The sequence below is a fragment of the Triturus cristatus genome, chromosome 12 (assembly GCF_964204655.1).
Source record: "Triturus cristatus chromosome 12, aTriCri1.1, whole genome shotgun sequence".
NCBI classification, from domain to species: Eukaryota; Metazoa; Chordata; class Amphibia; order Caudata; family Salamandridae; genus Triturus; species Triturus cristatus.
The window spans coordinates 490,290,626-490,311,764 of NC_140595.1; the positions used below are offsets into that span (position 1 = coordinate 490,290,626).

General features: G+C 49.7%; 1 protein-coding gene across 1 annotated transcript in view; it reads right to left on the reverse strand.

Moving 5' to 3' along the window:
* GARRE1 (granule associated Rac and RHOG effector 1) overlaps nt 1-21,139 on the reverse strand; it is a 690,207-nt gene that overhangs the window by 14,977 nt on the left and 654,091 nt on the right. The window contains exon 13 of the mRNA XM_085639654.1: nt 19,238-19,316. Coding sequence (XP_085495780.1) covers nt 19,238-19,316 — 79 coding nt within the window. The remainder of the gene's footprint in view (nt 1-19,237; nt 19,317-21,139) is intronic.

Sequence of the window (21,139 nt, forward strand, 5' to 3'; positions counted from 1 at the left end):
TATAGACGTCAACTGCGTATGAGACAATATGTGTCTAGCCATGAAGTAGAATACCTCAAGCTTTTCCCTGTTGTCGCAGTTGGTGGGCCAGGGGCTCCATTGCTAGGGCAAATAGGAGTGGAGAGAGTGAGAGGGCAGCCCTGCCCTGTCCCCCTACTCACAGAAACAGTGAGATATGCATTGGCCAAGTTTAACTCATGCGGAAGCCTCAGTGTATAGGAGTCAGAGGAGATGTAGCAACCAACCCGGGATGCCAATGGCAGTCAAGACCGAGAATAGATACTCCCAGTTCACTGTATCAAAAGCCTTCTCCAGATACAGCACCAACCAAGCTGCATAAGGCCACTGGACCCGGGAAACACTCAGTGTTGCAGACAGATATTACGGGTTGTGGAACGTCCAGGCACAAATCCATTCTGGTCTTGGTGCACCAGACGTGTCAAGTGTTCATAGAGGCAGCCAGCCATGATATTACTCAGCACCTTATAGTCAGAACCCCGCATGTAAAGCAGGAGATAGGAGGCAAGTGCCAGTGAATCCCGCACCGTAGGAACGAGACACCCCTCCACCTGGGCAACCTGAAACACCTCCAGCAATTTGGGGGCATGTTGGGCTTCGTATATCCTATAGAATTCTAAAGGAATCCGTCAAGGCCCGGGGTCTTACTGGGTGCTGCTCTGCGCACATCTTGCCAGGTAAGAGCAATGTTCAAGTCGTTCATATCCAAGGGGCCAATCTTTTGTTTTTTCCTCAATGTAAGTGTTTAGACTTCAGAATAAAATCCCTCAATAATTATCTGAGGGGTCTAAATCCTCCTCCTTGGAATGAGCTGCTGCTCTTTAATCTGTTATTTTTATTTGAAAAGCAAGATTACTGGGGGAGTATTTATTGGTCTCCTGCAACAGTTCTTCTGAAGTGACACAGCAGTCCCTAAAAGCCATATGTTTATGGTAATTGTTAAAAAAAAAAATATATATATATATATATATATATATATATATATATATATATATATATATATATATATATATATATATATATATATATATCTGTTGAATTTTTTTGTGAATATTTTTTCAACAGCTCAATCAAAAACACAATTGTACATGACATAAGAAAAAAATGCAACCTTCTCTACCCATACATACACTTGTTTATATTAATCAAGAGATGATTCCACCTAATAACATGGCACCACCTGCTGGACTAAACAAAGCACATAACATGCATTCTTTTTAGTTGCTGTTCAAACGCATTCATCTTATAATCACAACTGGTGCCAGTTAAGAATTTACAATGTATTTTTATCCGATGGGTGTAGTAGTAGATATTAAACTATGTCTCAAGAAAGAGCTGCTGAATGTTGCACTGGAAGCCTCCTTGATGAAGTGACAGTTATCACGGAGGCTTAAAAAAATACATTACTTATTTAGCCTAATCAAGTATCAATTTGTTGCTCTGTTTGAATGAATTATATTTATGGTCAGTTAGGCTAAAAGTACACAGAATGCTATATATATATTCTGGGCAAGCTAGGGATGTAAGAATGACACTCAAAAAACATTGGCATGTGTTGTTGACTGATCCCCCACCTGAAAAAACATCTTAGCAATGGCCCTCAGATCACTTTTCAAAAAAATCGATCCTTAAGGGATGAATTGAGTCCCAATCTTGTGACTAGCAGAAATAGATCAACTCAGAGTGGGAGAGTAGGCTTTCGATGCTGTAGAAACTGCAAGGCATGCAGTAACAGCGTCGACTGCACAACGTTGGATATTCTGAGCAGTAAAAACAAATTTGTGATAAGAAAATCTTTGACGTGCAATACGACCTATTGTGTATATGCATTAATTTGTCCCTGTAACAAGGCCTATATAGGCAGCACTATCCACCGTGCAAAAAAACGAGTACTGGAACATATCAGAGCTATCCGCCACAATAACAGACAATACCCGGTAGCTAGACACTTCTTTGATACACATATGCAGAACGAGAAATTTCTAAAAATGGTGGTCATTGATGCTGTCGGCGAGAATATCCGAGGGGGTAATAGATTACTAACTCTACGTAAATTGGAGTCTAGGTACATCATTGACCTTGAAACTATGGCCCCTTTGGGTTTGAATTCCAATGAAGAATTGTCTGTACACCTGCATAGGTAGAATATGAAGCTTTGTAACTATTGAATCAATCAGATTTTAATTAGGTCTTTTTGTTTTCTTATTTTTCAGGTGTTTTGCACTTTCTTGGTGGCTGGCTTTCACAACTACTTTAGATCATGAAATCTTGGGGAGATAGAATATCCAAATCACAAATTATAAATTGTTGAGATCTTCTAGAGGATGATGACAAACTGATTTAAGTAACAATCGAAGGATAATATACTTAGGCCCACTCGGGCTGTTTTTATGTGGTCTTTATTTGTACCTCGTAGGAAGATTTATAATGATTATTCTTTCAAATGATGAGGGGCGATTAATACCCACTGGGGGTGTATTCAATAACAATTATTCTTTTATTTGGATGGACTTACAAATGTATATTGTAATTATTTGGCGACCAATGCCCACTTGGGCTGGATTCTATATTCGTCCTTTCATTTTGACGAAATCTGTGTTAAAAATGAGATGTATCATCAATCATATTTAATTCAAGATACAGCATATATTTGTGTTTTCGATTGTTAATCTTTTTCATCGATCTCCCTGCTGAACGTATGTCTGAGGCTCTGATTTATATTGAATTCTAATGTGGAATTATACATTATAAGATGGCCGCCGCTTTTCACAAGGTTAAGGGCCTGTTCACCGTTTGTTTTTATGTTTTACACTGCATTTAAATAATGTGCAAAAAAACGCCTGTCACTCAGCGTGATCAAGACGTAAGCTGAAACGCGTTGCTGTGCAGCCAGAAATAAACCCTTTTTGCTGCAACTACCCTTGTGTCCGTGATATTTCCAGAATCGGAAATAGTGGTGGAGTAATATATATATATATATATCTGCTTATGACCTCACATATTACAACACTCATGACATGTTTGTCACTTTAACCTTAGATTTTTTTTCAGTGAATACAAGGAATATGTTACTTACCCTGTAAGCATCTGTTCGTGGCATGTAGTGCTGTAGAATCCCATGCTCTGCATACTTCCGCCATCTAGTGTTGGGTCTGGAGGTGTGCAAGTTGTTTTTCTGCAAAAAAGTCTTTCGAGTCACTCTTGGTGATAATGTGCATGGGCATTGACTCCATTGTTAGATTGTTTTCATGCAGACGGATGAGAAAGAAGTGAAAGTATCAGTAAAGAGATGTCCATGCACATGAAATAATTTAAAGTAACTGCAACGGCCACAGATGTCCGGGGAGAAGGGCGGGTCCATTTGAATCTACAGCACTACATGCCATGAACAGATACTTACATGGTAAGTAACATTCCTTTTGAGACATGTGTAGCTGTAGATACACATGCTCTGCATAGACTGTAAAGCAGCACCTCTCCAAAAGCCGTGGCTAGCCTGTCGGTGCTGCAGTTGTTTGAAAGAGAATATGTAGCACTGCTCAGCCTACATTGGCTTGTTGTCGTCCTAAAAGATCCACATAATAATGTTTGGTGAAAGTGTGTGGTGTAGATCATGTAGCTGCCTTACAATCAGCTTTTGGGTTACTGCCAAGAGAAAGCCATGGAAGCCCATACGAGCAGTGCCCACCCTAGGGGGTGTAGGCAAAGTCCTTTTAGCTTTGGTATAAAATGTCTGAACGCATTCAATTAACCATCTAGAAATTACTGTCTTGGATATGGGCTTTCCTGTATGAGGGGGGCGAAAAACAAACAGTTGTTTAGTTTTACGGCACTCTTTAGTTCTGTTGATATAATACATTAGAGCTCTTTTAACATCTAGGTTATGAGGAGCTCTTTCTGCAACTGAATCCGGTTGCTTAAAGAAAACAGGTAAATCAACTGACTGATTGAAGAGGAAAGATGATACCACTTTTGGAAGGGATTTGGGGTTGGGTCTAAGGACCACCTTATCTCTGTGTAGCTGGAAGAAAGGTTCTTCCAAGGTTAATGCCTGGACCTCATTGACGTACCCAAGTGAAGTAATGGCCACTAAAAAAGCAACTTTCCAAGGCAAGAATGGTCGGGTAACAGTAGTGTAATGGTTCTAATGGTGGACGCATACGTCTGGTGAAGTTATTTACCTTCGGTAACGATATATCTGTAAGAAACATTAGTTAGTGATAGATTCCTTACCTTAGAATTACCCCCCAGCATCAGACTGGATCCGGAAAGTTTGTCAGCAGTACCCCTGCGCGTCAGAAGGTGGTGTCGTGCGGCTCCGCGTCCGTCGTTGGCGTCGTGGTCGCCGAGATGACGTCGCGGCAGCTACTTAGACGCCGCCCTGGCGTGTTGAAGTCAGTTCTGTACACGACTTTCCGCGCCAGGAACGCAGAGCCATGCAAGATACTGACCACTGGTACATTGAAACTAGGGCCCAGAAAGGGATGACCTTAACCCTAGAAATCAGTTCACAGAACAGGGAGGATGGGTGGGGCGGTAAGGAATCTATCGCTAACTAATGTTTGTTACAGATATATCGTTACCGAAGGTAAGTAACTTGTTCATCTGAAAGAAACACGTTAGTGATAGATTCCTTACCTTAGAATAGATATCCCAGCAATACCAACCCCGGTGGTGGGTCTGCGAACCAAGATCACACCAGGAAGTCCCGGAGAACAGAATGGCCAAAGAAGCAGTCTCTCCGGACTTGGCTGTCCAGGCAATAGTGCTTAGTAAAAGTGCGCAACGAGGCCCACGTAGCTGCCTGACAGATGTCTTGTAAGGGGACACCTCGTCCCAATGCCGTAGTGGCAGCCGTCGCCCTGGTGGAATGGGTGCGCAGCCCCACCGGAGGGTCCTTTTTCGCCAGAGAATAACAGGCTTTAATGAACAAGTTACTTACCTTCGGTAACGATGTATCTGTAAGAAACATTAGTTAGTTCGATTCCGAACCTTAGAATATCCCCAGGAGTCAGGCTGGATCCGGAAAGATTTTTGTAGCAATACCCCTTGCGCATCGGTAGGCGTCGTCTGCGGCTCCGCGTCCGTCGTCGTGCGCCGGAATGACGTTGGAGTACTTAGACGCCGCCCTCGCGCGCTGACGTCAGTTCTTATACATAGCTTTCCGCGCCAGGGACGCTGAGCCATGCAAGAGACCGACACTGGTGCCAAAAAATCTAGGGCCCTGAAAGGGAGAACCTTAACCCTAGATGTCGGTTCGCAGAACAGGGAGGCTGGGTGGGTCGGTGAGGAATCTAACTAACTAATGTTTCTTACAGATACATCGTTACCGAAGGTAAGTAACTTGTTCATCTGAAAGAAACACGTTAGTTAGATTCCTCACCTTAGAATAGATACCCCAGCAATACCAACCCTGGAGGTGGGCCTGCGAACCAAGATCACACCAGAAAGTCCTGGAGAACAGAACGGCCAAAGTGGCCATCTCTCCGGACTTGGCTGTCCAGGCAATAGTGCTTGGCAAACGTGTGCAGTGAAGCCCACGTCGCCGCCTGACAGATGTCCTGCAAGGGGACTTCCCGTCCCAGGGCAGTTGTCGCCGCTGTGGCCTGGGTGGAATGGGCTCTCAGCCCAACAGGCGTGACCTTTTTCGCCAAGGAATAGCAGAGTGTAATACACAACACGACCCATCGCGAGATGGTCCGCTTGTGCACAGCTTTACCCTTCTTAGCACCTACATATCCAACAAAAAGTTAGTCGTCCACCCGGAACTGTTTTGTGGGGTCCAAATAAAAGGACAGTACACGTTTTGGGTCCAGACGGTGGAGCCTCTCTTCATCTTTTGAAGGATGCGGCGGTGGAAAGAAGGTGGGCAGCGTGACAGATTGCCCGATGTGAAAGGGAGTCACGACTTTAGGAAGAAAAGAAGGACGTGTCCGGAGGACAACATTATCCGGATGAACCGAAAGGAAGGGAGGCTTAGCTGACAGAGCCTGGAGCTCACTCACCCGCCTAGCGGAGGTGATAGCCACCAGGAAGGCAGTTTTCAGAGTCAGTAGACGAATTGGACAGTTGTGAAGGGGCTCAAAGGGAGCGCACATCAGAAAAGTGAGAACAAGGTTCAAGTCCCACTGAGGCATTACGAATGGAACAGGAGGGAACATATGAGTAATGCCCTTAAGAAAACGGGAGACAACAGGGGACTTGAAAAGAGAAGGCTGATCAGGAAGCCTTAAGAAAGCAGAGATTGCAGCAAGATAACCCTTCAAGGTGCCCAGAGCAGAGCCCTGCTGGGCCAAAGAAAGAAGAAAGAGGAGAACCTTTGCTGTGCACCATGCCACAAATTTGTTCCACCGGCAGGCGTATACCATCTTTGTGGAGGGATGCCTGGCTGCCAGAATGACATCACAGACTTCAGGAGGCAAGTCAAATGGCATCAACTGTTGCCGCTCAATCTCCACGCATGGAGGTGGAGGCTGGACAGGTTCGGGTGGAGGACCGTCCCCTGCTGCTGCAACAGAAGGTCCTCCTGAAGAGGCAGTCGTATTGGGGGAATCGATGGACATACTGAGTAGCTCGGGATGCCAGTACCTTCGTGCCCAATCCGGAGCCACCAAGATGAATTGGGCCCGGTCGCGCCTGATCTTCTTCAGCACTCTGGGCAGAAGTGGTATAGGCGGAAAGGCGTACAACAGACCGCAACTCCACTCGCGACGAAAAGCGTCTCCGAGCGAGTACCGCCTTGGAAATTCCAACGCGCAGAACTGCTGACATTGCGCGTTCTCTTCGGTGGAGAATAGATCTAACCAAGGCTCTCCCCACTGCAGAAAGAGACCTTGCGCCACGTCCGAGTTCAGACGCCATTCGTGATCCATCATGCACCGGCGGCTGAGTTCGTCTGCTCTGGCGTTCAGAGGCCGCCAGATGTTGAACCACCAGGGTGATGCCCTGAGTTCCAGCCATGTCCAGTGGCGCAGAGCCTCCTGACAAAGGGTCCATGACCCCACCCCGCCCTGTTTGTTGCAATACCACATGGCGGTGGTGTTGTCCGTGAACACCTGCACAACACTTCGCCGGATAGAGGGAAGGAAGGCTTTTAGTGCAAGTCGGATCGTCCTCAGCTCCAAGAGGTTGATATGGAGCAGAGTCTCCGCTGGAGACCAGAGTCCTCTGATCTCCGCCTCTCCCATATGGCCCCACCATCCCAGGAGGGACGCATCCGTCACCACGACATGCTCCGGTTGGGGTAGGGAGAGGGATCTGCCGCTGACCCAATCGCGATTCGAGAGCCACCACTGCAACTGGTTCGCAGTGCCCTCCGAGATCAAGACATGGTCGGACAGGTTGCCTCGATGCTGGGCCCACTGAAACTTCAGGTCCCACTGCAGAGCCCACATCCGCCACCTGGCGTGAGGTACCAACAGGATGCAGGAGGCCATCCGCCCCAGAAGCCACAGCACCAACCTGACCGAAACCCAGGGCAGAGGCCGGAAGATGGAAATCAGGGCCTGAATGTCCCGGACCCGCTGTTCCGGCGGATAGACCCGGAACTGCGCCAAATCGAGAACCGCCCCAATGAAAAGGAGCTTTTGGGAGGGACTCAGGTGCGACTTCGGCACATTGATGGAGAACCCCAGCGAGTGCAGGAGGTCGGCCGTAGTCTGGAGGTGGGAGACGACTTGCTGGGGCGAGCTCGCCTTCAACAGCCAGTCGTCGAGATAGGGGAAGACTGGAACCCCTGATCGGCGCAGATGAGCTGCGACCACCGCCATCACTTTCGTGAACACCCGAGGGGCACTGGTGAGGCCGAAGGGGAGCACGGTGAACTGAAAGTGCTCCTGACCCACCGTGAACCGCAGGTAACGCCGGTGGGCCGGCAGGACGGGGATGTGGAAATAAGCGTCCTGCAAGTCCAACGCTACCATCCAGTCTCCAGGGTCTAGGGCAGCCAGAACCTGAGCTAAAGTGAGCATCTTCAAACAGTCCTTCCGGCGGAAGGAGTTCACGCTCCTGAGGTCCAAGATCGGGCGTAGGCCCCCTTTGCCCTTCTTGGGAACCAGAAAGTAGTGGGAATAACAACCACGACCTACTTCCGGACCAGGAACGCGCTCGACGGCCTCTTTGGCCAAGAGGGCCGAAACTTCCTCTTGTAGAAGATGCAAATGATCCCCCGACATACGGTGGTTCAGCGGTGGCATGGCTGGAGGGGTCGTCTCGAAGGGGAGGGAGTAGCCCCTTCGGACGATTTGCAGCACCCACCTGTCAAACGTGATGGAGCGCCAGTGGAGCAGGTGATGGCGAACTCTGCCGCCCACTGGCGTTGAATGGGCCTGAAAGCGCAATCCACGTCCGCGACCAGGTTGGTTCTGCGGCCGGTGGCTGGGCGGACGTGAGGAGGCGCCCCTTCCTTGGCCACGAAAGGGACGAAAGGCGGAAGTTTGCGGCCGCGGGGCCGAAAGACCCAAGGACTTGGCCGTGGCCGGGAGTCCTTGAACCGAGCCAGCGCACTGTCCGCCTTCTCACCAAAAAGGCGAGTGCCATCAAAGGGCATGTCCATGAGGGAACTCTGGACATCCCCTGAAAATGACGTGGACTTCAGCCAGGCGTGACGCCGAAGCGCCACCGTGGTGGAAATCGCCCGACCCAGCGAGTCCGTGGTGTCAAGTCCACACCGTATGGCGTGCCGTGCTGCATCTCGACCGGCAGCAAGTGCTTGAGTGAGTCGTGCCCGGGCCTCCACCGGGCACAAGGGCAGTACGTCCTCCACCGTATCCCACAGAGTGGGAATAACGGTCCAAAAGGCAAGCGGTATTTAAAGACCGCAGCCCCAAACTCAGGGATGAGAACAGTTTCTTGCCAAACTGTTCCAACCTCTTGGATTCCCGATCCGGAGGAGCGGACGGGAAGGAGGATTGGGAGGTTGAGGCCTGGATAACCAGACTCTCGGGGGTGGGGTGTTGGGAGAGGAAACTAGGGTCACCCGGAGCAGGGCGGTGGCGCCGGGCAACATTCCGGTCCACAGGAGGAACTGTGGAGGGCTTGGACCAAGTGCCCTGCAGAACGTCTATGAGGGCCTCATTAAACTGCAGCAGAGGCACAGTAGAGCTTGCAGTCGGTTGAAGGACATCTGTGAGGACGTTAGTCCTCATGGCCACAGCAGGCAACTCCAGCCCTAGGGCTTCGGCCGCCTTGCGCAGCACCACTGAAAAAGCTGCACCCTCCTCCGAGGCCACAGTCGGAGGAGAGATGAAGCCAGCGTCCGGCGAAGTGTCCAGACCACTGGCATCCCCCAGTTCGTCTGCCCAGTCCTGTGCAAGTTGACCCTAGAGGGCCATAGGGTCCTCAGACCCCTCCCAGTCGCCCCCGTCATCCGATTCCTGATAAACAGGAGGAACGATCGGAGCCGGACGGTAGATGAAATGGTCATCCATCGACTTTGGGTGCGGCGCCGGAGGGCGCCGTACCGGCATCGGGTCCGGACAGGGGCTAAACCGGGGAACGGCGTCGTTCGGAGACGGCGCAGGAGGTGGAACCGGTGTCGGCGCCGGCGGAGGAGGCGTCGTGAGGTCGACCGGCGCCGACCGAGATCCAGGCCTGGATCCCTCGGGGACCTGCGGTGCCGGGGCCGGAGCCGCCGGCACGCAAGGTCGCCCAGTCGAACCTGCGGGGCCTGAAAGCGCATCTACAGGCGTCGACGGCGAAGCCAGGCCCCTCATGGCCGAGAGGAAGGCACTGACCTCCGCCAGAGTCGCGTCAGTCCCAGGGACCGGCGGGTATGGGGACGGACACGGCTCCTGCGGCTCCGATGGAGCCGCGGGGGTGGGACCACCCTGACGCTCAGCCGAGTCGCGCGACTGGTGAGGGGAGTCCGAAGAGCGATGTCGTCTCTTGGACTCTTTGGAGTGCTTCGACTTACCTGAAGACCCCGACGAGCGATGACGATGGTTGCGGCTCCGCGATCGGTCCTTGGACCTCCTCCTGGACCGAGAGCGACGCGGAGCAGAGTGCCGAAGCTTGAGAAGCTTACGGGACCGCTCCCGCCTAGCTTTCGACATCAAGGCCTGGCAATGGAGGCACGACTCCGCGTCATGGTCGGGCCCCAGGCAATACAGGCACCGGCGATGGTGATCCGTCACCGACATCAGGCGATGACAGGCGTCACAGGCCTTGAAACCAGGCATCCTACCGGCATCAGAGTCGAGTCGATAGACCAAAAGAAGTCAAAAAAGTTAGTCAAAAAATGACTAGGGGTAAGCTCTTCCCGGATCGGCGCTTACTGGCACGGAAAAAAGAAGAACTGACGTCAGCGCGTGAGGGCGGCGTCTAAGTACTCCGACGACGTCATTCCGGCGCACGACGCCAACGACGGATGCGGAGCCGCAGACGACGCCTACCGACGCGCAAGGGGTATTGCTACAAAAATCTTTCCGGATCCAGCCGGACGCCTGGGGATATTCTAAGGTGAGGAATCTAACTAACGTGTTTCTTTCAGATACACAAGACGACCCATCTGGAGATAGTCCGCTTGTGTACGGCCCGACCTTTTTTGGTGCCTACATAGCCAACAAAGAGCTGGTCATCCACCCGGAACTGTCGTGTGCGTTTCAGATAAATTGAGAGCGCACGTTTTGGGTCTAGACGGTGGAGCCTCTCTTCCTCTCTAGAAATATGCGGAAAGAAGGTGGGCAAAGTGATGGTCTGCCCGATGTGAAAGGCAGTGACAACCTTTGGCAGAAAGGATAGACGTGTTCTGAGCACAACCTTGTCTGGATGGACAGACAGAAAAGGAGGTTTGCAAGAAAGAGCCTGGAGCTCACTCACTCTCCTAGCAGAGGTGATGGCAACCAGGAAAGCAGTCTTCAAAGTTAACAGACGAAGAGGACAGTTGTGAAGAGCTTAAAGGGAGCGCACATTAAAAATGTGAAAACCAGGTTCAAGTCACACTGTGGCATTACGAAGGGAATAGGAGGGAAAAGGTGAGTAATGTCTTTGCGGAATCTATTTACAACAGGGGACTTATAGAGAGGGCTGATCAGGAAGCATGAGAAAGGCTGAAATAGCAAAAAGGTAGCCCTTGATAGTGCCCAGAGCAGAGCCCTGCCGAGCCAAAGAAAGAAGGAACAAAAGGACTTCTGAAAGAGGGGAAGAAAGGGGATCCACAGCCTTTGCTGTGCACCATGTCACAAACTTGTTCCAACAGCAGCCGTATATCAACTTAGTGTAGGGACGCCTGGCTGCCAGAATGACATCACAAACTTCAGGAGGCAAGTCGAAAGGAATCAACAGCCGCTGCTCAATCTCCACGCAAGGAGGTGGAGACTGGACAGGTTCAGGTGGAGGACCGTCCCCTGGTGCTGCAACTGAAGATCCTCCCGAAGAGGCAGTCGGATCGGGGATCGATGGTCATACTGAGTAGCTCAGGATACCAAACTCTTCGAGCCCAGTCCGGAGCCACAAAAATGACTTGGGCCTGGTCGCGCCTGATTTTCTTCAGCATTCTGGGCAGAAGTGGTATAGGCTGAAAGGCGTACAACAGACCGCAAATCCACTCGCAACGAAAAGCGTTGCCTAGCGAGTGCCGCCTTGGAAATTCCAACGCGCAGAACTGCTGACATTGCGCGTTCTCTTCGGTGGCAAACAGATCTAACCAAGGCTCTCCCCACTGATGAAAGCGACCTTGCGCCACCTCGGAGTGAAGACGCCATTCGTGATCCACCATGCACCTGCGGCTGAGTTCGTCCGCCCTGGCGTTCAGTGAACCTGCCAGGTGTTGAACCACCAGGGAAATGCCCTGATGTTCCAGCCATGTCCAGAAACGCAGGGCCTCCTGACATAGGGTCCACGACCCCACCCCGCCCTGTTTGTTGCAGTACTACATGGCGGTGGTGTTGTCCATGAACACCTGCACCACTCTTCCCTTGACAGAGGGAAGGAATTCCTTCAGAGCAAGTTGGATCGTCAGAAGGTTGATATGGAGCCTGGACTCTGCCGGAGACCAGAGGCCTCTAATCTCCGCCTCTCCCATGTGGCCGCCCCATCCCAGGAGGGACGCATCCGTCACCAATGTGTGCTCCAGTCGGGGAAGGGAGTGGGATCTGCCATTGACCCAATGCTGGTTCGTTAGCCACCACTGCAATTGTTGTGCAGTGCCCTCCGAGATCTGGACGTAATCGGACAGGTTCCCCTGATGCTGCGCCCACTGGAACTTCAGGTCCCACTGCAGAGCCGGCATACCCAATCTGGCATGATCGAACAGCAGGAAGCCATGAGGCCCAACAGCCTTAGTGTCATCCTCACCGAAACCCAGGATAGAGGCTGAAAGATCGGAATCAGAACCTGAATATCCTGGACTCACAGTTCGGGAGGATAAACCTGTAAGTGCGTCTTATCCAGAACCGCTCCGATGAAGAGGAGCTTCTGAGAGGTGCGACTTCGGCACATTGATGGAGAACCCCAGCAAATGCAGGAGGTCGGCTGTAGTCAGGAGGTGAGAGACAAATGTCCGGGGCGAGCCTGCATTCAACAGCCAGTCGTCGAGATAGGGGGAAGACCGGAGCCCCGGATCTGCGCAGATGAGCTGCGACCACCGCCATCACTTTCTAGAACACCCGAGGGGCGCTGGTAAGGTCAAAGAGGAGCACGGTAAACTGCAAGTGCTCGTGGCCTACCATGAAGCGCAGGTAACGCCGGAGGGCCGGCAGGACAGGAATGTGGAAATATGCGTCCTGCCGGTCCAACGCTACCATCCAGTCTCCAGGGTCGAGGGCATACAAGACCTGAGCCAGAGTTAACATCTTGAACTTCTCCTTCCAGAGGAAGCAATTGACGTCCCTGAGGGTCAAGATAGGACGCAGGCCCTTGTCCTTCTTGGGCACCAGAAAGTAGTGGGAGTAACAACCATGTCCTACTTCTGGCGCCGCAAAGCGCTCGATGGCACCCTTGGCCAAGAAGACCGTGACTTCCTGTTGAAATGCCAAGTGATCCCCCGACATGCGGTGATACTGGGGAGGCATGGCTGGAGGGAGTAGCCACTTCGAATATTTGTAAAACTCACCTGTCTAAAGTGATGGTGCGCCAGTGGGGGAGGTGATGGCGAATCCTGCCACCCACTGGTGTTTGATGGGCCTGCAAACCCAGACTAGGAAGGTTAGGAGGCAGTGGTAGCTGGAGTGGCGGTGGACTGACCAGCACGCTGGCCTCCTGATATGGCTCGGCGGGTCCCACGTTTGCGGCGGCCCCAAGACTGTGGCAACAAAAGGAGCGAAAAGTAGAAGGCAGAGGAGGGCGCATGGCGGAAAGGCCCAAGGACTTGGACGTACCCTGCGAGTCCTTAAAGCGCTCCAACGCACTGCTTTGTTGCTGAAAAGGTGATGGCCAGCAAAGGGCATGTCCATCAGAGTGTTCTGGACATCCCCAGAAAAAACTGTTGTCCTCAGCCAGGCGTAGCGACGGAGCGCCACGGTTGTGGAAATCGCCCTGCCCAGCGAGTCAGCGGTGTCAAGGCCACAACAAATAGTGAACTTGGCTGCATCCCTCCCTTCAGCAATAGCTTGAGAGAGCACTTTCCGGGCCTCCTCCGGACATTGAGGCAGCACGCGCGCCACCGTATCCCACACAGAGTGGGAATAACGGCCCAAGAGGCATGCGGTGTTCATAGACCGCAGCTCTGAACTGGCAGAAGAAAAAATCTTCGACTGAAATGGTCCAATTTCTTGGATTCCCTGTCCAGTGGTGCGGTAGGAAATGCGCTCTGGGATGCAGAGGCTTGGACAACCAAGCTCTCAGGGGTGGGGTGTTGGGAAAGGAAAAGGGGTTCGCCGGGGCCTGGCGATGGAATCGGGCCACGTTCCTATCCACAGGAGCCCCTGTGTTGGGCCTGGACCAGGTGCCCAAAAGAAAGTCCGAAAGTACATCGTTAAAAAGGCAGCTGTGGCTCCGAAGAGTTAGCTGCCGGCTGAAGCACTTCTGTCAGGTGATTAGTCCTGACGGCCACTGTAGGGAGCTCGAGGTGGAGGGCCTCGGCCGCCCTACGCAACACCACTACGTAACCTGCACCCTCCTCCGTAGCCACGGTAAGAGGAGTCAGCATGCCAAGATCAGGAGAGGTATCAAGACCACTGGTCTCCCCCAACTCCTCTGCCCAGTCTGGATCAAACTCACTTTGTGCTGTGAGAGGGTCCTCCGACCCCTCCCAGTCCTCCCCTTCCTCCGAAGTCTGATAAACAGGCCGAAAATAAGGAGGATGGACATAGGGATAGAAATCTCCGATCGGAGTCGGAAATAGCATCGAGTGATGCCGGTCCGGGGCAGTATCAACATCGGGGCTGAAACCGGGGGTGACGTTGTCCAGTGGGCCAGGCTACGTCAGAGGTGGTGCCGGTGAGGTCGATGTCGGTGTCACAAGGTCAACCGGCGTTGACCGGGATGCAGGCCCAGATCCATGGGGGTCCTGCGGCGCCGAGGCCAGAGCCGACAGCAATGCCGGAGCCACTGCCAGTAAAGGGCAGGGCCCGACGTCCCTAAGAGGCGAGCCATGGCTGACAGAAATTCCTGCAGCTGGGCCGGAGTCGTCAACGGACCCGGGAAGGGCGGGTAGGCCGGTTGCAACTGCTTAGGCTCTGCCGGAGCCACGGGGAAGGCACCCCCGCACCCTAAGCCGCATCACGGGACCGGCGGGGGAAGTCGGAGAGCGATGGCGCTTCTTCGACTTCTTGGAATGCTTCGTCTTACCTGACCCAGAGTGCGAAGACTTCGATCCCGATGAACGGTGGTGGTGGCTCCGCGACCGGTCCCTCGACCGGGACCTTGAGCGACGCAGAGCCGACTGCCGGACTTCTAGTAACTTTCGGGACCACTCCCGCAAAATCTTCGGCGCCATGGCCCGGAAGTCAGAGCACGACTTGGGGTCGTGGTTGCGCTCCAGGCAGTAAAGAGACACGCGGTGCAGGTCCGTCACAGACATCATTTGATGACAGTCCCCGCAGGACTTTAAGTCAGGCATCCCTAATGCACCAGGAGTCGATAGACTAAAAAAATAGAGACAAAAAGCCTCGAAAAAACTCAGTCAAAAAGTGATTGGGGGTATCGCGCTCTCCGGATCTGCTCTTGCTGGCGCGGAAAAACAAAGAATTGACGTCAGCAAGCGAGGGCGGCGTCTAAGTAGCTGCTGCAACGTCATCTCGGCGACCACGACGCCAACGACGGACGCAGAGCCGCACGACGCCACCTTCCGATGCGCAGGGGTACTGCTGACGAAAACTTTCCGGATCCAGTCTGCCGCCTGGGGGTAATTCTAAGGTAAGGAATCTATCACCAACGTATTTCTTTTAGATAATATATTGCAGGTGCAGGTGCAACTCTAGGTGGAATTACTCCTTTAAGACTTTCCACGAATGGCTAAATAACTGGTACTTTAAAGAAGAATAAATGCTGCTTTTTTTTCGTAGATCGACAGCAACTGCGGGTATATGTAGACGTATTGAAGTGCAAGCGAGGCCAGAGGTCTGCAAATGAAGAAGGTAGCAAACAATGTATTGCACAGTTGCATTAAATAGATTAATTTGTTTACTGCAACAGTAGAAAACAAATAGTTTCCACTCCACTGCGTGACATGCTCGAGTTGTAAGTCTATGTGCTTCTTTAAGAATGGTCATACATTCAGGTGGTAGATTAAGGTAATCGAATTCTATGGCCTCAGGAGCCAAATCGCAATGTTGAGCTCCTTTCAATTTGGGTGCCTGATTTCTCAATGGTTCTGTGTGAGAAGATCAGGATTGAGGGGAAGCTTCTGGTGGGAAACTACAGAGTTTGCGCAGTGTAGTGAACCATAGTTGGCGAACCCAAGTGAGAGCTACTAGAATGAGGGTGAGAGACGTTTGCCTGAACCTCCGAGGGAGAGGTGGAAAAGCGTAGGCAAATATTCCTGACCAATTCATCCAAAGAGCATTGCCTTTGGATAGTGGGTGTGGGAACCAGGAGGAAAAGTTTGGGGCATTTTGCGCTGTCTGCTGCTGTGAACAGGCCTATCTGTGGAAACCCCCACTTATTAAAGTATGGGAGAAGGACTTGTGGGTGAAGTTTCCACTCGTGGACTTGTTGCTGCATTCTGCTGAAGAGGTCAGCATAGCGGTTGGCCAGGCCTGGGAGATGTTCCACCAGCGTATTCCCAATGCCAAATCACCTGAAATAGGTGTGATAACTGTAGAGAGTGTGTCCCCCCGTCCCCCCCCCTTTTAGTAAATTGTATATGGTTGTCATGTCTGTCCAGACTAAGACAACCTTGCCTGCTAGGTGAGTGAGAAATCCTTTCAATGCTAGGTGAACAGCTTCAAGCTCAAGGAAGTTGATATGAAGACCCTCATGACTGGTATCCCAGAGACCCTTTACTGTGAAATCTTGAAGGTGAGCACCCCATCCTGTAGTGGATGTTATATGCTGTAAGAATGATCTGGGGGACAGGGTTGAGAAATGGCCGCCCTTTTGATAGGTTTTGTGTGTTCCACTACTGCAGAGAGTGATGATTGAGGCGGTTTCCCAACACTAGATCTTGTAGATGACCCTGTGACTGAGACAATTGGCATGCCAGGCATTCTTGCAGTGGTCTCATATGTAGCCTGGCATGTGGTACTGTTGTGATGCAAGATGCCATCGTGCCTAAGAATCACATAACTGTTTTGACTATGTTTGTTGGGTTGAAACTGCTGTAGTAATGTTTGAATATTTTGAACCCTGGCTACATTTGGGCATGCTAAACCCAACTGTGTTGAATATGCCCCCTAAATACGGCTGAATCTGTAGAAGTGAAAGGTGTGAGGTCTGCATGTTGATAGTAAACCCCAGTTGATGGAGGAGATGGAGAGTAGTCTGAGTGTGTTGTTGACACAGGCGATGTGTACTGGCTTTGATGAGTCAGTCGTCCATATATGGAAAGACATGAATGTTCTGTCTACACAGATGTGCTGCTACTACTGCTAGACAGTTGGTGAACATCCAGGGTGCAGTAGTGACTCTGAATGGGCGGATTGGAATGTGGAAGTAAGTGTCCTTAACTCTGATGCTGACAAAGTTGCCTTGCTGAAGCAGTAGGATTGTGTCTTGAAGAATGACCATATGGAAATGTTCTGATAGTATGCAATGATTTAAGGGCCCAAGATCTAAGATAGGCTGTAGTGAGCAGTCTTTTTTGCGAATTAGAAAGTACAGGGAATACACTCCTGTACCTTGATGTCTAAGAGGGGCAAGCATAATTTGTCTCTTGAGTAAAAAAGCCTCCACTTCCTGTTTGAGCAGGTTTTGTTTTTATGGAGAGATTGTGTCTGCAAGGTGGAATGTTTGGAGGTGTAGCTATGAGTCCAGACAATAACCATGTTGGATAATGTCCAACACCCATTGATCTGACAGTATGGGTTTTTAGGCGGGGAAGAAATGTTGTTGTCGTCCCCAGACAGGTGTTAAGTGGTCAGGGGAATAATCAGAGAGTTACTGCTTGGAGGTGGAGGGTGTAGAGCATGTTGAGACACCCCTACTTCTACCTTTTAAATTGTTTCCTCTATATGTGCACCTGCAGTATGCCCTTAAGAGGGAGGTTTGTTTTATCCTATAGGAGGTGGAAGAGGCATCAGGTGGTGCTGTTTTGGCACCCTGTTTGTAGAAGGGATACGGAAAGGAGCCATAAGGAGCAGAGGGCTCTAGCGCCCTCATTAATTTAGCTACTTCGGTGTGCTTTTTGATTTATTGTAATGCTTGGTCCACCTGGAGGCCAAATAGATGCCCTTTATCAAAAGGTCGATTTAATAGTCTTTGTTGCCCCTCTGGTTTGAAGCCAGATCTATGTAGCCAAGCATGTTTACACAAAAACACACTTGTGTTGACTGCCCTGGCTGCTTTGTCAGCTGAGTCGAAGGCACATTTAATGGAGTTGTTAGAGATGAATTTTCGCTCATTTATGACCCCCTTTTTTTTTTATATTCTGACGGTGATGTTGGAGGAGTTCTTCCATTTCATCCCAATGTGCCCTGTCATTTCTTGCCAACAAGGCTTGAGTGTTAGTGATCTGCCAATGATTGGAGGACTGAGGAGCCACCTGATTCCCTGAAGCATCAATAAGTTTGGATTCTTTATCAGGTAGAGGAGCATCTGTGGAGGATTGAGAATTAGCCCTTTCATGTGCATTAGATACAACTAATGAGTCTGGAGAGAGCAGACCTTTAATGTAAATAGGGTCTGATAGTGCAGGCTTATACTTTTTGTCGAACCTGGGCGTAACTTTGTGTGCGCATTGGGTCTTTGAAAATGTCATCAGCATGTCAAATTATACCTTTAAGTATAGGCAGGTATTGACGTGCTCTATGCATATTAGATAGTTTCAAAAAGGAATCTATCTCAATAGCGTCTTTGTGTAGGGGAACCTGCTGATAGGCTGCTGCTCTAGTGATGAGGTCCTGGCAAGATGAGGCATCATCGTGGGGGATGGTCTGGCTGGGAAGAGATCTGGGTCAGTATCGCCCGGGGAGGGGGGAATCAACATCATAATTATCCCAAGGATCTGTGGGTTGTGGATATGAATTGTCTCCTCCCCGATCATCAATAGTAGACTGTGGAGACCCTTTTGGTGTGAAGTTTTTTGGTTCACCCTGTGAATGACGTGGTGAAGGTGGTAATGGTGAGGAGGTGGAAGAGGAGGATGCAAAGGGCTTCTTGCAATGTCCTTTTTGGCAGGCACTGGTACATCTACAGCCTCCACAAAGGAAGCTGGCGCTTAGATGATTTGGATTCAGAGTGCACAGTCTGAGCTAAAACATGGCCAGTTTGAGGTTGTATATGTAGCTTTTTCTATTTTGGATTGAGCTGCTCCTGTATGATCTGGAGGATGGATTCTGGATTGACGACAAATCAATCGACAAATACGACGGGCGAAAGGTCTCTGATTTTCTGCATGCATGCAAGGATGGAAAACGCGATGGAAAGAGGAGGAGTCACTTTGTCTTGTTACTTGAAAGACTTCTTTGAAGAAAAACCTCTTGCACACATCCAGACCCAACACTAGATAAAAGAAGTATGTAGAGATGTGTATCTACAGAGAGAGACACACACAGCCACTGGAAAAAGCAAAGGTTAAGGTGGAATTCGACTAGTAGGCATACACTGGTCGCAAAATACACTGTCAAATATCTTCTATAAATGAGTTACATTAATGAAAAAATATTTTGAATTTCTTTAATACCTGATTATGGTCATCTACAACTGAAAGCAGAGGAGGAGACGGCAATGTGTTGGTCTCTTTTTCACCACTGCTGTGTTTTCTGAAAAATAAATATCAAATTTACCTTGATAGCCTTTCTAACACTTTCTTAATCAGTGATTACATATTTATAAGAACAACCACTAACTGCATTCAAACCACAATTGACAATGGTCATCAAGCTAATGGGAATTATTCAAGCATTGATAGTTATGGTACAGACCATAATTTATGTACGATACCTACAACTATGCATAAATAATTGCCTGTCCATGCTTTCACTTTATTCTTTTGAGTCATATGTGTCCAATTTGTCATAGAAAAAATATAAGGGATAACTCAAGAAAGAAATGCAATGTCTGACACATGCACTGATTTACAAAATTTAGCATCGAGTGTCTACAGTATACATGATACTTGTATTTTCAGTTGCCATGAAATCTAAACCAATGTTGTGAGTTGTATATTTAGTAGAAAATTATTCACAAACATTTTAAGTTAGAACAGAAGCACCCATGCAAAGAGTACATTTAAAGCCCTTAACTAGAGGATGGAATAAAAATATAAGATGAAAATGCCACAGAGCTACGAATGCTGCAGTACAATTTGCTAAAAGGAAACAAGCATTGGCATAGCCAATAGGTCTCGCCTTTGGGACCTTATAAGTATTTAGTTATGCAGCACAATATCCTTACTGCAACAACATTAACTGTTGCATGGATAAACACTTATAAGGTGCCAAAGGCGAGACCTATTGGCTATGCCAATGCTTGTTTATTTTATTTACAAATTGATCCCCGTGAGTTACATTATTGTCAGTCTATGTACTAAAAAAGAGTTCACGCTGACAGTGACAAGAAACAAAACAATCATCTTATTGCTGCAATGAAACACAAATGTGACAACAGGTCTGGGAATGGCAGGTGACAGGATAGGACATGACAGAGACAAGTAAGGTTTAATCTGTAGGGATTCAACAGCAGGACCAAGCTTTAGGCACATTTCAAGACGTCATTTAAAACTCAGTGAGTCATTTCGTCCCAGGAAGAATGCTGCAGTGTAAAGCTGTATGTTTTGTTTAAGACAGGAGTTCACATGTTTATGGAGCTGCGTTTCCTGGATTAACAGCTACGTGTGAATTTGAGGGTTTGGTCGACCAAACGCCGGAAGGCCAATTAACGCGCCATACACCCAGAACAAAGGCGACAGACTGTGGATCAGAGTCACAGGGACTGAACACGGAGAGCTTTGGAGTTCCAAGGCAAGTGATGCTCGCCACCCGGTGTTACTATTAGTCACTTTAACCGTACTCAAGATATAGGGCAAGTAGGTAGCAATAACAATGTGGGCAGTTAATCTAAGCCTGTTTTTGCATCACTTCAGTTTGGCGATTTCTCTATTATAAACCAAAGTCCCAATATGCAAAGAAAAAACATAGGTCTCGGCGTGCTACTTACACGCGGCATGTGACAGCTGACAATATTTAGAAACGCACTCACCGCTGCTCAATGCCCCCTGCCACACGTGGTACCTTCTGCCGGCCCCAATGTTTTTAACCAACAGCAAACGAGTCCAGAGACTGTGCTCCTGGGCTGGCAGGAGATGTGACATGTGGAAAGAGACCGCTTGGAAGCCGCGGAATGAGACGTGCTAAACGTAATAAACATACAGAAAGGCAGCTTTCTATTTCCCAATGAGAGCTCTGCGTTGGAAAGGCTGTTATTTTTGTTTTGTAGCAAAAGTTTGAGAGAGATAAGCATGTAACTGTGGCTTGAAAAAGAATACTAAAAGCTCAGCAGCCCCCCAGCTGCCATACCTGGAATCAGTGTTCCAAGCGGGCTCCCGTGGTGAACCGAAAGAAAACAAAATCACCCCCTGCATTCC